We start from the raw sequence: 17,112 nt of genomic DNA on the forward strand, positions 1-17,112 counted from the left end.
CTCCTCCCATCTCGAGGAGAGATTGGTAACAGATTGCTACTCCCTAGCAGATTGGTAACAGATTGCTAACTCCTTAGCAGATTGCTAACACTTGCATACCGCCAGAGAAGTCCTGCCAGCCACTAGAACCTACGGGCTCAACCCAAGTAGGAGGAGACTGACCAGAGAGAAGACTGCCTTGAAGCGTGTCTGCTGCCACCTGCTAGGACCTGGTCCATATTCACATGCCCTACGATATATCAACTTAGCAGCGGCCCAAGGACTCACATCCCACAGAACAACACAATTATATCATTTTTTAAATGATTTTCATCAAAGCAGAGCACAGCTACCACTGTTTTGAAAGACACTGCAAAATATTGTTATTATTTTGGTTACACACTTTAGAATTAGACACACACACAAAATTTTAGCATATGTGCTGGGGTTAGGCTGGGAAATTTACACATTTTTCTTCTGAAATCAGAAAAGAGAAGGTAGCCAGTTAATGCAGAATACATCTGAAGAATGAAGTAAATGGAATGAGAAATTAATAATGAGATACATCTATTTCTAAATTCAGATTTTCTTCTGTTTTCTTATTTTTTTTTCTTATTTCTGATTAACTACACAACTCTGCACACATGCTGAAAGACTGGTCAATATTATTGGATTAATCAAATATGGGTTAACTCAGCACGACTGTTTATAAACTAAAGCAGAGAAATAAATAAATCTATATCATGTTTTAGCTAGTTATCTTGTTTTCCAAATGGTGCTTCTTCATAATGATGACTGAACCAATCCCATGTTTACGAGACTCAGCTAGCTTCTCTCTCCCCTCGTTTAATAGACAAAACAGGAACACATTTCCAAATTCTTTGGCCAGCCCACTGAGGGCTTCATAAATATTCATGAAAGCACAATCATTTATTTGGAAAGTGAGCAGCTGGTCCTAAGCTTTACTAATTGATACTCTTGGCCACAGAACATGAGGGTAATGAATGTCACACTAATTAAGTACACAAGCAAGGAATTTAGGTCCCACGAGTACCATGTTGACATCTGATACTATTCCTAGTCACTGATTCTGAAGACATGAAACAAGTAAACAAATGAAATACCTCTTGACAAGTATTTCCCAACCCTCTCCTGGAGGTGTACCTTACCTGTTGGGTTTTCAGGATATCCATAATAAATATGCATGAAATAAGATTTACATACATTGGAGACCCAGGGTATGCAAATCTAACTCATGCATATTCACTGTGACAATCCTGAAAACCCTCTAGGAGAGGTTGAGAAACACTGCTCTTGACAGGCACAGCGTAACAGTTCTGTATATGTATGTGTCCATATGTCAGTGTATGTATGTATGTATGTATGTATGTATGTGCAGTGTATGTGTGTGTCTGTGTGGTAGTATGCACGGTGGGACCCTTAAGTCTAAAGAGGCCACTAAAAGCTATGTGTGTATGTATATATATATATATATATATATATATATATATATATATATATATATATATATAGTCAGATAGTGGGAAGGAATTGGCAGGTGAATCGCAGTTTCAAGATGACTGAGTTTTATGCACACTTTATGCCACATCCATACCATGAGATAAATCTCAAAACAAAACCTCCAAAAAATTAGAATAACAATCAGCATGTTTCAAAGCATAACTGTTTAGAATTTAGAAACTTAAATCTGTACATAAAAGCACAATATAGTAAAGACAGTAGTACAAACATGACCAGAGGCTTAGAGAAAATTGAGAGGTGCAAGACAAAGCTGAATGTCTTCAAGGTTTGCAGAACATGCTGAAGTAGTACCACTATTACACTTCTCTTGAGATGTTTTATTACTCTTCTAAACTAATAAAAAGGGTAAGAATAAGTTTAAAAAACACCTTTAATATTTAATCTATAATCTTAGTCTCTGAAAAACAATCCTTCAGCATCCTGACATTACACATCACATCAAAGATCACTCCTGCACTAAAATGGAATGTTGTGTCCCTATTGCTGAGGTAGAGATTGAGTTTCAGAACTGGGAGGGGACTGGCAAGAACAAATCTTTGAAAAACCCAACAGCTGGTGACTACAGAGATATCTGCTACAAATCTGGCTGTGCAGGTTTCCAGCAGAGAAAATGCTGGAAACCTGCAAGAGAAAATGAGCGCCTTTGCGGGATGTGACCAGGAAAAATAGCAAGTGTTTCTGTTATGCTCCACGACTGCAGACGGCTGTGACCGCTGCCGCTCACCTCTCTTTCTATTGCTTTGGCTCCGTTGGGCGAACTCGCGGCCTCTGCCAGCTACCATCGGCCTTCCGGCCTCCGTTCCCGGGCCTACCTGAGCAGCATGGACACTGTCAACTGCCATCTTACCCTCAGAGTTCCCTAGGCGTGCGTGCTTCCCGACCTGCTTTAACCACATCATGGCAGGAACCTCGGTGGCGTCCCCATCAGATGACATCGCTCAACTTCGATACTTAAACTCGCCAGCCCAAACAGCCGGTGACTTGGCAACGAGTTCACTTGCTGTATCTACCTAGTCTCTTCAGCGTTGTTCCGGTTCCTGCTTCCGTTGTGTGAGACTACCGGGTACCCGCTCCTCGGGGGCCCTTCCTCATCTCTTGGCTATCTGCTCCTCGGAGGGCCTTTCACCCAAACTCCTGCCTGCCTCGCTTCCCGAGGCTTTCTATGGAACTGCTACTTGTCTTCAGTCGCTGTGAGTACCACGCTGTGGACCCCTGTTGTGATAGTTACACGAGCACTGTTCATTGCAGGATTGTGATATATAAAATCCTGTGCACCATGTGACCACAGGGCAGATGTGATGGAATGCATCAAAACCACAAGCTTTCAAGACATTGGAGCATCATGCATCAAGTGCATCATGCATTGAAGGCATTGGTGTGTCATGTGCATTGGAGTTCCATGCGCCAAGTGCATTGGTGGGTTGTGTGTCAGGTGTCTCAGCGCATCCTGCATCAAGCACCTTGATGTGCCATGAGTCAACTGCATCAACGGAAGATGCATCACAAACATTGGTGCACCATGCATTGCTGATATTGTTGGCGCTGACAGCACCGATGATAGCCACATTGATGATGATGGCGCCGATTCACCCCACTTAGAATGCGTGTGCTTCTTCAATACAGGCCGTGATGGCTCTAGGGATTGAGGCCATTTCAACTTCGATGCAGGGTGGCTGGTGGAACTCGACGCCATTGCTTTAGCCTGAGTGGACAGGGGAGTTTGTTTTTTTTTGTATATAAAATGTTATTGATCACATTAAACAGATAGCAAACCAAAAGAATATAATGAGACCAATACAGTTTTCATCAAACAGTCCCCAAGCCCCTCTGTCCCCTTCCCTTCCCACCCCCGTCCCTTCTCCATAGCATTCCAATAAAATCCAAATGGATCCCATATGAGAAATCAACAAAATAATATAAAACATGAACTATAACTTGTACGGTCAGAGATATCCAGTCCACTAATAAGTAGGTGTGAGGTATAATCGAGGTATAATCCCTGGGGTAAAGCCAGGTCATATGGTATAGACCACCCAAACTCCACTCCATGTATACCTTAGATAGATTGGCTGTGAAGCCACTTAAGAAAGGGGGTCCCATATACGTTGAAATTTGGCGACCCTATCCCTGCGCAACGCAGTGAGGTGTTCCATACGATGACACATATGCAGTCTATGAATCACCACCGACAGAGAAGGTAAGTCCGGTTTTTTCCAGGCTTTGGCAATTTCACAGCGGGCTGCAATAAACACCTGAGTAATAAAGACTTGCCGGAATTTGTCCATGTCCTCACAAGGCAAGTTCAGCAAGACCTGTGAAGGTCCGGGAAGGAGATCCGTGTCCAGCACAGCCCGCAACCAGGCAAACACTGTATTCCAAAATACAGTCACGATGGGGCAGGACCACCAAATATGGATGAAGGAGCCCACCTGGCCACATTGTCTCCAGCATTGGTCAGAGCGTTGAGAGAACATAACATGTAGCCGGGCAGGGGTCAGGGGAGTTTTTGATGAGTTCCTGCTCAACACTTTTCCCAGAGAGGCCAATGAGGCTGCACTGCAGGACAAGGACCTACTGCGTCCACAGAGAGATTTATGCAGTTCCTCGATGCAAAGTGCCCTGGACCTCTGTGAGTGTGGGGGACATCCATCCACAGGCATAGCAGTTCTTATGGTCTTGCTCCAGGCAAAGGCACTAGTATCACAGTTCGTGCCCATTAGCAAGGGATATAATTTTCCCACAGATACAGCTTTTGAAACTTCTCATCATAGCTGGTATCTTCTTCTGTCTGAACACGGTAGAAGATATATAAGTTGTCACCTATGCAGTTTTTTTTCTTATAAATTTCTGTAAACTTCTGTAATGTATTGGTTTATTTAAGACTGTCCAATTTTATTTATTTTTGTATTTTAATTACGTATATTATCATTTGTGAGCCGCTGCAAATGACTCCATATAAGTAAGGGCTATACATTTTTATAAATAAATAAGATAAATAGAAGAGAAGGCCACAAGTCATTGGTATGTTACTGTTTTGTTTTTTGGTAGTACTGAAAAGTGCTGTTGGGACAGCAATGCAACTTAAGAACAAAAAGAAGAAAAAACATTGAACTGAAAGTGGTTTCAAGTATTTTTACAGAAAAATTAGAGGAAAGGCGACAGAGACCATGCTGTGCTTGGACAAAAAATGATTGAGGATGCTCAAAAGGCAAGACTCGTGCCAGAACTCTTGCACATGCTCAGCAGAGCTCAAACCTCTACTAGATTGGAAGACGAGTCCATTTGGTGCTGCCAGATGACATCACCCATGTGTAATGGCTAATTCAACCTGATTATAGACTGAAAATTTAAGATGATAAGCTTCCCAGATGCCTTCTTCAGATATGGTTTCTTAAGCTCCAATGCAATATCTCTGAATAATTTTTATGCTGGTCCAATAAAGAGTATCACAAAGCAGCCTATATATCAGAGAAGGCCAAGCCCCACCTCCTTAAGTTGCACTCAAGCTACCCCTCGGTCCAAGTCCATTACTGACAGAAAATAAGACAGAATCATATAAACACTTGGAAAAAACAAAGAGGCCAATATTGAAATGGTACTTAGTCAGATATGTAGGACTTATCTGGTTAAGTGGTGGCTGCTGAATTTCCAGTTATGTTCAGTGGCTGCCACTTAACTAGATAAGTCACTTATCCGGTTAAGCAGATAAATGGATAGTCAATTGGCAGATCAGGGTGGCACTACTTATCCAATTATCTTAACCAGATAAGTGCCTATATTCAGCCTTAAACAGCTAAGTTAATTGAATAAATTAGACCTGCTCGATAGCAGGTCTAAAGTTATCCGAATAGAACTTATCCGGATAACTAGAACATATCCGGTTATATTTGGCAGCATAGCCTTGCAGCTGAACATCGCTTCTTAAGTTATCCAGATAAGTAATATCTGGATAACTTAAATAACCAGATATCTTTGAATACTGGGCCCATAATTGTCTGAATGGATTCAGGTTTTACAGCAGCAGTGCTAGAATAGTGCTAGTTTCTTGTGCAGGTTTAGATTACATAATTTTCACTTCTAGTCTTATTACGAATACTTCTTTCTTTTCCATCCTAATATATTTTATTTCTTTTTGGCCTAGAAGCCTCCTCTTGTTCCTTCCGGGTTTCCAGCTCAATCGGACTTGGCCTATTTGCACCTAAGAATATTTCCTCTATTTTACATCCCCTCTCAAATCACTTAGTCCAGTCTTTGCAGCGTGCATTCTTGGCAGGGGGCCCCTGATTTCAGAACCCTGCAGTCATGGTCCCTAAATCTGACCATTAGGTGTCACTATTATATGATAACTAAGAATCCCTCCCTCCCATGGGCTGCAAAGGGAACAGTCTAGAAAACCTGAAGAGGGTGCTGGCTGCTAATTATATATATATATATATATATATATATATATATATATATATAATATATATATACAAGCCGTTAAACCCGTAACAACGGGCTACATTAAAATTTTTTTTTTGGTCCATTTCCTTTCCACTCCCTCCCCCCACCTCTCTCTCTCTCTCTCTCTCACCTCCCCCCACACCTCCCTCTCTCTCTCCTCCCTCCCTCTCACCTCCCCCCACCTCCCTCTCTCTCTTCCCTCCCCCCACCTCCCTCTCTCTCTCCTCCCTCCCTCCTCCCCTCTCTCCCCCCACCTCCCCACCTCACTCCCTCCCCACCTCACTCTCTCCCTCCCCTCCCACCTCACTCTCTCCCCCTCCCCTCCCCACCTCACTCCCTCTCTCCCCACCTCACTCTCTCTCTCCCCTCCCCCTCCCACTCTCTCCCCTCCTCTCCCCTCCGCTCCCACTCTCTCCCCCTCCCCTCCCACCTCACTCTCTCCCCCTCCCCTCCCACCTCACTCTCTCCCTCCCCTCCCCTCCCACCTCACTCTCTCCCACCTCCCCTCAGCTCACTCTCCTCCCAGCTCATCCACAACCGGCAGACAGGGGGTGTCCCTCCCGCGCGCGCGCCGCCACCGTTACTGCTCCTCCCTGCCTCTCGCACGCTGCCGCCGCTACTGCTCCTCCCTGCCTCTCTCTCTCGTACGCGCGCGCGTCGCCGCCACTATTGCTCCTCCCTGCCTCTCGCACGCGCGCGTCGCCGCTGCGGCTACTGCTCGTCGTCGCCGCCGCGGCTACTGCTCGCTGCCGCTGCCTGCTCTGGCCGATGTGCGCGCATGCGCAGTAGAGCTGCTCTCTACTGCGCATTTGCGGCACGTCGGTCAAGCTTCGTTTATTAGTATAGATAGATATATATATATATAATATATTATTCCTAATAGAACCAGTGGTTGCACTGGTGAAGTAATCAGGATCACAACATTGAATCTGTGCACCTAGTATGTCACTCCTTTCCTGCTCACAAGCAGCCCTGCCCCAAGTGGAGGGTGTTACGACTGTCGCTGCCCGATGTCTCCACTCCGTCCTCCTTACCTCTCTGGCGACTCCTCCTGTGGTTGACGGACGTTTGGCTGCCGTGGCGTCTGCCTGCCGTCCTCTCTGGCGTCCCCGGACCGGCTTGGGCGCTGCCTCCCGCCATGCTGTCCAGCTGCCTTAGGGTACGCGCGCCGCACGGCCCTCCCTCAAGTACCTTCAGTGGCGCGAACCTCAGGGGCGTCCCCCTGTGATGACATCACGCATCCAGGATACAAAAGGCCTATGCGATTGTTAGCTAATCGAGTTAGCAAAGGTTTCCTAACGGATGGGATTCGCTCTCCGTACCTTGCAACTCTGCCTCCTTTGGATCCACTCTATTTGGGGTACCTGCTCCTCGGGGGCCTCTCTCTCTTTTTATCTTTCAGGTCGCAGTCTGGAACCGGTACTCGCTCCTTGAGGGCCCATGTTCCTGAACTCGCTACTTGGACTCCACTTCTGCCAGGAAGACACCGCTGGCTATAACATCTGTGAGTTACCATCTCTATCTCTCAGAGCTATTCCCTGGAACCAGGTTCTCGCTCCTCGAGGGCCTGCCTATACTCCAGCTCCTATGCTCCTCACTGAGAGACCGCTGCGTGAGTACATTACCATCGAGGCTCTATTCCTGAACTCTGCATATCCTGCTACTACTCACAATATCAGTTCTCTCTATTACAGCACAGCCATCGTGGGATCGCTGTCCCAGAGCCTGAGGGACTACAAGCCCAGCCAGGCTACATTCCTGCTCTCTACTGCCACCTCGGGTAGTTCACCATTCCAGTATAATAAAAGAACTAGTGTGTGTGTGTGTCTCCTACGCTGAGCCTGACCTGTGGTCCCTCATGGGACTTCCCCCGTGGGCATGGTCACCTGCCACAGGTCCAGGGATCCACCCAAAACCCTTACAAATAATAACAGAGGGAAAGTGCTGCATTTTTTAGGAAAGCTGTGGAGCCATGCACTGCTGCACACCTAGGTTGTTTCTCTTTGAAAATACACAGCAGAAAACTGCTAGGGGTGTGCATTCGTTTTCGCCGTTTTGGCGATCCGCAACGTATATTGCACTATTCGTAGTGTTCGTGGGGAAGCAAAACGTATCGCGATTCCCCACGAATACACGAATCTTCGCCAAATTATACGGCCACCTAAATAAAAATTTAAACAAACCCCCCACCCTCCTGAACCCCCCCAAGACTTACCAAAACTCCCTGGTGGCCCAGCGGGGGGTCCGGGAGCCATCCCCTGCACTCACACCCTCGGTGCCGGTTTCATCATGGTGCCGATAGCCTTTGTCACAGGGGTTACCGGTGCCATTGGTCAGCCCCTGTGACATAATATGGGCAAAGGCTATCTGCGCCATTTTGAGTACTGGCATTGGACGGCCGGCGTGCAGGAGGTCGCTCCGGGACCCCCGTTGGACCCCCAGGGACTTTTGGCCAGCTTGGGGGGCCTCCTGACCCCCACAAGACTTGCCAAAAGTCCAGCAGTAAGCATTAAATTTCGTCTGCCATTCAGCTGCCCAGCCTCCTAATCTCACAAAGTCCTTCTACAGTTACTTGCAATCCACTGCTGTTTTAACAACTTTGAATAATTTTGTGTTATCTGGAAATGTCATCACCTCACTTGTCCCCTTTTCCAGATCATTTATGAATAAGTTAAACGGCACGGGTTCCAGTACCAATCTCTGTGGTACTCCATTAATGACCATCTGGAAAACTGACAATTTAGACCTACTCACTGTTTCCTGTCTTTCAACCAGTAATCAATAACAACAGGACACAGTCTTCTATCCCATTACTTTTTAATTTATTGAGGGTTCTCTCATAAAGCACTTTGTCAAATGCCTTCTGTATTAACCAGTTCTCCTTTATCTACATGTTTATTTACACCTTCAAAAAAATCTAAAATATTGGTAAGGCAAGGCTTCCCTCTGCTAAAACCATATTGACACTTCTCCATTAATCCATATATAGATATACTGTACATGGACAGTGATTTTATTTTTAAGAATAGCTTCTCTGAAATCTGGTCAAAGACATCCAAAAAGTGGAAAAGAAGGGAGAAGTGGTATTCATTGGATATTTTAATATGCCAGATATAGGCTGGAGAATCCCTTTTGTGGAATCTATGAGAAGCAGAGAGTTAGTAGATGTCCTTCAAGGGGCCGCTCAAACAAATGATAATGGAACTCAAGAGGGAGGGTATGATACTTGACCTGGTGCTCACTAATGGGGATAATGTCTCTAATCTCTGGGTGGGAGCCCACCTGAGCACCAGTTATCATCAAATGGTATGGTTTGATATCACAAATAGGACACAGAGAAGTCACACAAAGAGCCAAATTTTGAATTTCAAAAACATGGACTTTGTTAAAATGGGGACATACCTGGAGGAAGAACTAGAAGACTGGGAGAAAATGGGGGAAGTAGAACAACAGTGGGCCAAATTAAAACGAGCTATTGCAAAGGCAACAAAATAAACAAAGAAAAGTAAACAAAAGTAAAAGGAATAAGAAACCAATCTGCTTCTTAAAAGAAATGGATGAAAAAATAAAGGCAAAAAGAACAGCGTCCAAGAAGTATAAAGGATCCCAAAAAAGAGAAACAGTGAAAACCTAGTGAAACTGAGGGAGATAAAGAAAGAAATCAAGAAAGCAAAAGGTCAAATGGAAGAAAGAATTGCCAAAGAGGAAAAGTGAGGTGACAAACATTTTTCAGCTATATCAGAGAAAGGAGAAAGTCAGAAGTGGTACAGTGAAATTGAAAGGTGACGAGTAGCAATTTGTGAAGAGAGATGAAGAAATGGTAGAAATATTAAATAAATAATTCAGTTCAAAGTTCACTAATTAAGACCCTGAAGAAGGGCTGTTGCTGGTTGATAAGAACACAGATGGGGTGGTATAAACGAAATTCCATTTACAGAAGAGAATGTATGAGAAGAGCTAGGAAAACTGAAAGTAGACAAGGCCATCGGGCCAGATGAGGTACATCCCAGGATACTGAGGAAGCTCAGAGATGTGGTGGCTGGTCTGATGAAAAATCTGTTCAATAGATTCCTGGACATGAGAGTGGTGCCGTGAGATTGGAGGGCAGTGGTTGTCCTGCTTCACAAGAGTGGAAGCAGAGAGGAGGTTGGAAACTACAGGCAGGTTAGCTTCACCTCAGTGGTGGGAAAATTAATGGAGACTCTACTGAAGGACAACCAATAGGATACTAGACCCAAGGCAGCATGACTTCACCAGGGGAAGGTGCTGAAAGACAAAACTGATTGATTTTTTTTGATTCGGTGACTAGAGAATTGGATCGAGGAAGAGCACTAGATGTGATTGACTTGGATTTCAGGAAATTTTTTGATATGGTCCCACATAGGAGATTAGTGAACAAAATGAGAAGCTTGGGAGTAGGTGCCAAGGTATTGGCATGGATTGCAAACTGGCTCACTGACAGGAGACAGTGTGTAATGGTAAATGGAACCTACTCTGAAGCAAGAACGGTGTTAACCGGAGTGCCACAGGGATCGGTTTTGGGACCAGTTCTGTTCAATATCTTTGTGAGTGACATTGCAGAAGGGATAGAAGGTAAAGTTTGTCTATTTGCAGATGATACGAAGATCTGCAACAGAGTGGATACACCTGAAAGAGTAGAGAGAATAAAAACTGATCTAAGAAAGCTTGAAAATTGGATGAGGATTTGGCAGCTTGAGAATGATAATGAAGAAAAGGGTGCATGGGGCTAACCTGTACGGAATGGCAGTAAGTACCCTTAACCAGAAGGCATGAGTGATTACTATCCTTAGCCAATTAGCCTTGATGATTTAGACACAACTGCAACATCGCTCTCCACTTTGACGACCAATGTCAGCATATCAGTACCCCAGACCATAAAAGTCGGGGCCCAGCATTGGCTGTCTTCAGAATCCAATACCTTTTGTTTCCCCTGCTCCACCATCATCTAGCAGACAAGTGACTACCTCACAAACTTTTTTGTTTCAAATGTACTTGAAAAATATTTTATTATTATTAGTGTTTGCCTATCTGGCAAGCTTCTTCTCAAATTCCCTCTTGGTTCGGTAGCAGTGGTGTCAGGCATCTACACTCCTGAAGATTTCAACCTCACTTTCCACCTCAAGCTCACTCCTTTTCTTTGTTGAAAGCCCACTCCATTGGTCTTTTCAACCTATTTTCACTCTGGGTAGCTGTCATCTATCATCCCCCAGACAAGCTTCCCTCACTTTCTTTGTTGATTCCTGGCTTTCCCTCTTTATCGGGCCGATACAGTAAACCACGCAGGAGAGCGGGCTCCTGTGCGCGCGATTCAGTAACTTAATTTATTTAAATTAGGGCCCGCAGTAAAAAGAGGTGCTAGGGACACTAGCAAGTCCCTAGCACCTCTTTTTTGATGGAGGCGGCGGCTGTCAGCGAGTTTGACAGCCGATGCTCAATTTTGCTGGCATCGGTTCTCAAACCCGCTGACAGCCACGGGTTCGGAAACCGGACACCGGCAAAATTGAGCTTCCGGTTTTCAACCCGTGAGCCGTGGGCTCATTTTAAATTTTTTTATTTTTAACTTTTTTTTAACTTTTGGGGCCTCCGACTTAATATTGCCATGATATTAAGTCGGAGGGTGCACAGAAAAGCAGTTTTTACTGCTTTTCTGTGCACTTCCCCGGCACCGGCAGAAATTAACGCCTACCTTTGGGTAGGCGCTAATTTCTTAAAGTAAAATGTGCAGCTTGGTTGCACATTTTACTTACTGTATCGCGCAGGAATGACTAATAGGGCCATCAACATGCATTTGCATGTTGCGGGCGCTATTAGTCTGGGGGGGGGGGGGTTTGGACGCGCGTTTTCGACGCGCTATTACCTCTTACTGAATAAGGGGTAAAGCTAGCGCGTCAAAAACGCGCGTCCAAATGCTGGTTATCAGTACAGTGCGCTCCGCTGGAGCGCACTGTACTGTATCGGCCTGATAGGAAACATTTTCTCCTACCCTTAATCTTGGGGACTTTAATCTCCATGTTGATGATGACATGATTCTTTTGCCTCAAAGTTCCTCACCTTTACCTCTTCATGCAAGTTCAAACTATGTACTGTTTTCACTCACCAGCATGCTTGACCTGGTCCTTTCTTCCAACTGCACTCTCTCAGGCTTCACCACCTCTGTTCTTCTTTTCCTCTCTAACCTTCACACTTAACCATCCTTCCCCACAATCTCATCCAGTCACTACCAGACATCCTCTCCAGTGCTGTCTCATCTCTGCTCTCCTCTACAGCCTTATCAGATTCTGTTGATGAGACAGTTTATTTTTATAATACTATACTCTTCTCTGCTTTTGATGCTCTTGTTCCACCCCTCCCCCCTCTTGTAAGATGTGCCAAAGCTGAACCTTAGCACATATTCAGAGTTTACTTCCTATGTTCCTGTGTGCACTCTGCAGAGTTTGTCTCATGCTGCTAAGGGCCTTGAAGATGTTTTTATTCTTCCTGTAATCAAAGGCTCAAATGTTCCAACTGAATTTGCTTTGTTATGTGCCTGTAAAAGAATGCCAAAGTAACATAGCAGTGACGGCAGAAAAAGACCAAATGGTCCATCTAGTCTGCCCAGCAATTTGCTTATGGTAGTAACTGCCGTTCCGTGCAGGCTATCCCCATGCATTAAAGGTGGCAACTGCCGCTCCATGCAGGCTACTCCCATGCTTTCTGTTAAGGGTAGTAACTGCCGCTCCGTGCAGGTTACCCCCATGCTGAAATGTTACACCACCATCCCTTTCTTTAATTCTTTAGGAATCTGCAGTGTTTTTCCCATGCTCTTTTGAATTCATTAACTGTTATCATCTTTATTTCCTCTTCTAGGGCATTCACCCTCTCTGTGAAGAAATATTTCCTGATATTGGTTCTTAGTCGTCCCCCCTGCAGTTTCAAATCATCACTCCTCATTCTACATTGTTGATACTTAATTACTTATAAGATATCTGAAGATCTATAACAAATCTCCCCTGCACCTCCTCTCTTTCAGGGTGTGCATACTTAGATCCTTCAGCCTTTCCTCATAGGTCTTCTGAAACAGACCCCACATCATTTTGGTCACCTTCCTCTGGACAGTTTCCATTCTGCCTTCATTTTTTTTTTTTTTTTAGATAAAAAGCAAGAATTAATTTAAAGGTTTCCATTATTTTTCCTCAGTTTGGTTGTTGTGTAAGAGTACTGAGAAGAGTAAAAATTCCTATACTGGAGTTGAACCCAGACCGCTTCTATGAAAACTAGGACTCCTAACTACTAGACCATAAGGGACAGTGGGCTAAATAATTAGCCCTCTCATATCTAGCACCTTTGGCCCAGAACTGGCAAAAAAACAATATTATAGTTCACAGCCATAAATCCAATTGAAATCTCTTGAAATATTTAATCCTAGTTCCAGTAAAGCCAGCACCTGACAACAAACCAGATGCAAAACTTGCAATAGCCTGAGTAAACATTACAAAATTCATTACTGCGTGTGTATATAGGAGAATCAGACGCAAGTTACTCAGCGGTGCACTTTACAAACTGGCACACTCTGTCTCCGAGTTCTCGCTCTTTCCTGCAAGTCACCTTTGCCTTCCAACCTGACGGCTCCCGCAGTTCAATTAACCCTCTGACCGCAGCAGGGAGGGGGAGCTGCCGCTGAGGCGGTTTCCTGTCAGCCGGCGGCAGGGCAGGGAGCACAATGGACTCCCTCAGAGCTCCGCTTTCACGCCGTGCGCACAGCTGAATATTAGGTCGCCCGCTTTCACGGGCACGCAACGCTGCCCAAAACAATAGCTGCCATTCATTTTCCACTGACAAGACTTGGCAGGCTCAGAAGGCAAGCAGTGAGAAGTGCTCCCGGAAACCATGGCCCGCCGCTGCTTTCTTACGCCAAATCTTTCCAAAGAGTTGAAAAACAGAGAGTGGGGCGCTGGCTTGCAAAAAAAAAAATGGGAAAGGTCTAACCTCCCCCCCAGTAGGCACGGCCTCCTCTTCTGGCTGCACGGTTGCTCTCCACGTTACAGCTAAACCATTTTGTATGACAAGGTTTCCTATCGGCGAACGGTTCCCAGAAAGCATCTTAGCAGCCTTTATAGTAGGCACGCAAACTGAATTTTGCTCTCTTAAAACAGGTTAAAAGCTTCTTACACCGTTTCCAAAGTCACAAAGCTCTGGGATCACAAACAAGCTGCGAGTTTATTTACACACCTGGCACGCCTCCAGAACAAAGACTACCACAAGTACAAGTACAGATGTTTCTTATTTAACAGGTCACGTTTTATGTGTTGTTTTCTTACTATTTAATATTCAGTGATTCCACTTCACCAACTCGCAGTAAGCACTTGAATTTCTCTGGACTTATTTATTTATTTTTTTTGGTACTACTTACACGACAGTCCCGCTGTAGAGTCTTCATCAGCGCGTTGTACATTTCCAGGTCGAAGTATAATCCTTCATGCATGTCCTGCAAAAAATCCAAGTCCTTGAAGGTGGGGCAGGATTTCTCCCGCTCTTTCCTGCAGGCCCGGCGCTTGTAGGTGGAGCCCTTCAAGTCGTACTTGTAGTGCATTTTCAGGGAGCGTGGCAGGACATTGTTCATCACCACAAGCCGAATGTTGATGCCCCCAGACTGAAAACAGTACAGTCCATAGAATTTTGGCAAAAGAGTCCTGGGATTCTGGTTTAAATTCTAAAACAGAAGCAAAACAAGTAGACAGTAATGAGTGTGCAAGCTACTCAATAGATATGTCTCTCTCTCTATATATATATATATAAAGATATATGAGGAAGACAATTTTCAAAGCCATTTACATGTGTAAACAGTGATTTAAGAGAGTCATTTTCAGCAGTGTATGTAAGTCAGTGCATTTAAAGTTAAGGCTGAATTTTATAAACTGTGTAGTAGCAGTCTCACACTTTATAAAATATTACGTATTTCCACCCCGAAAGTACACACCTATGTTTCAGTAGGTGTCCATTTTTCTAATGCATAGTTTATATGCCTATTTTATACAAGCACACGGTGGACACATTTGTCATGGGAAATAACAATAACCTGTGCATGAAATAACCCTTCGTTTATGTGCGGAGGCAGGTATTTTATAACGTGCGCACATACTCCGCTTATGAAATTACTTGTGTGCGTACTTTTAATCACCAGGTCACTGACCCCTTCCATCAGTTCAAACAGACTTCCACTAATTCCCCCAGTGCTTCACCCTGAACACCTCACCCAGAAAGTGCAGACAAAAGAGAAGTGCAATTTCATTTCCGCCACTCAAGCAGGAGGGGTAAATTTGTGCAGGTTAAGTTGCTTACAAAATACTTTCTTGTGCGCGTACTTCTCAACCCTGCTTCCTCTTTTATACTCGCACAGAAGAACGTGTGAAATAGTTAGTATGCATATACTTATGACCTTCTGAAGCTTCAATTACTATGCACAAAGGCAACGTGTGCATACATCTCGATTTTATGTGCACAGCCCCCATAAAGCTGACCCGTATATGCACAAATTGGCCATCCGAACATTGCCCTCCCTCAATATGGCCAAAGGCACATGTAGTGTTCCACCATACGTGAGCAATTCTGGTCACCGCATCTCAAAAAAAGATACAGTGGAAATGGAAAAGATACAGAGAAGGGCGACCAAAATGATAAAGGGGATGGAACGGCTACCCTATGAAGAAAGGCTAAAAAGGTTAGGGCTGTTCAGCCTGGAGAAGAGATGGCTGAGGGGAGATATGAGAGAGATCTATAAAGTAATAAGGGGAATGAAATGGGTAATGAAAATCGGTTATTTACTCTTTCAAAAAATAAAAATCCTAGGGGACACCCCTTGAAGTTACTAAATAACACATTTAAAACAAATCAGAGAAAACACTTTTTCATTCAATGCACAATTAAGCTGTGGAATTCATTGCCAGAACAAGTAGCAATGCCAGGTATTTACGACCCGGATTGGCCACTATCAGAGAAAGAATGCAAGGCTCGATGGACCTTGGTCTGACTCATCATGGCAATTCTTAAGTGGTAAAGGCCGTTAACATAGCTGGGTTTAGAAAAGGTGTGCACAAGTTCCTGGAGGAAAAGTCCATAAACTGTTATTAACCAGGTAGTCTTGGGGAATATCCATTGCTTATCCCTGGGATAAGCAGTTTGGAATCTATCTGTTGTTATGACAGTTGGCCGCGGCCTACCCGACTTACATCATGTCTTGCCTGGCCCTCCACTCTGGGTGAACTCGTGGCTGTGGCCAGCGGCTGCCGCCGCGTTCCACCTGCATCTCCTTGCCCCACGTAGCGGCTGAGATGCCGCCGACCCACACTCTGACTCTGGGCCTCCCTAGGCGCACGCACGCACCATCTGTTCTTCCTTTAAAGGACCAATGGCGGGAACTCCAGGTTTGTCCCGGGCTGATGACATCACTAGCCTGAGATATTTAAGTACATCCTTTGGCCTACGCTAACCGACTTGGCAATGAGTTCCCTGAGCTATTCTGGTGCTTGTTCCTGTCCTCCGGACCCGCATTTCCTATCTTGGATCTCTACACTCTGTTTGGGACTCTGGCTCTGGGTACCTGCTCCTCAGGGGCCTGCGCTTCCATTCCAGAGGTCCTGCCTCCACACTTCCCCGCTCCTCGGGGTAGCCTCAGTGCTGCTACGTCAGAGATCCTGTCTCCACGCTTCCCCGTTCCTCGGGGTAGCTTCGGCATTGCTACACCAGAGATCCTGTCTCTATGCTCCCTGCTCCTCGGGGCAGCCTTAGCGTCATTATACAGAGACCCTGTCTCCACGCCTCCCTGCTCCTCGGGGCAGTCTCAACGCTACTACATCAGGGGTCCTGTCTCCGTACTCCCCGTTCCTTGTGGCCTGCCCAGCGCGCTTCTGCATTGGAGATCCTTCCTCTGGTATCTACTCTCTCCAGACCTGCCTAGTACTGTATACCATTGAAATGACTCTCTCTGTCCCTGCTCCTCGGAGGCACTCCGCACTACTGCTCAGTGCAGGCACCTGCGATCACGTGGCCGTGACGCAGGCAGTTCTCCTCCTCTCTCCTGGGCCACAGCTGTGGTCCAGTCACCTTGTTTCCAGTCAACCTCGCATCCCGACAGTGAGGAACCTGTGGGGG

The 17,112-nt window shown here is 45.3% G+C and overlaps 1 protein-coding gene across 5 annotated transcripts in view; it reads right to left on the bottom strand.

Moving 5' to 3' along the window:
• PIP5K1B (phosphatidylinositol-4-phosphate 5-kinase type 1 beta) overlaps positions 1-17,112 on the bottom strand; it is a 303,447-nt gene that overhangs the window by 88,785 nt on the left and 197,550 nt on the right. For all 5 annotated transcript variants that reach the window (XM_029612941.1, XM_029612950.1, XM_029612975.1 and 2 more), the window contains one exon: positions 14,375-14,674. In XM_029612941.1, the coding sequence (XP_029468801.1) occupies positions 14,375-14,674 (300 nt within the window). The remainder of the gene's footprint in view (positions 1-14,374; positions 14,675-17,112) is intronic.

This window comes from Rhinatrema bivittatum, chromosome 1 (assembly GCF_901001135.1).
Source record: "Rhinatrema bivittatum chromosome 1, aRhiBiv1.1, whole genome shotgun sequence".
Lineage (NCBI taxonomy): Eukaryota > Metazoa > Chordata > Amphibia > Gymnophiona > Rhinatrematidae > Rhinatrema > Rhinatrema bivittatum.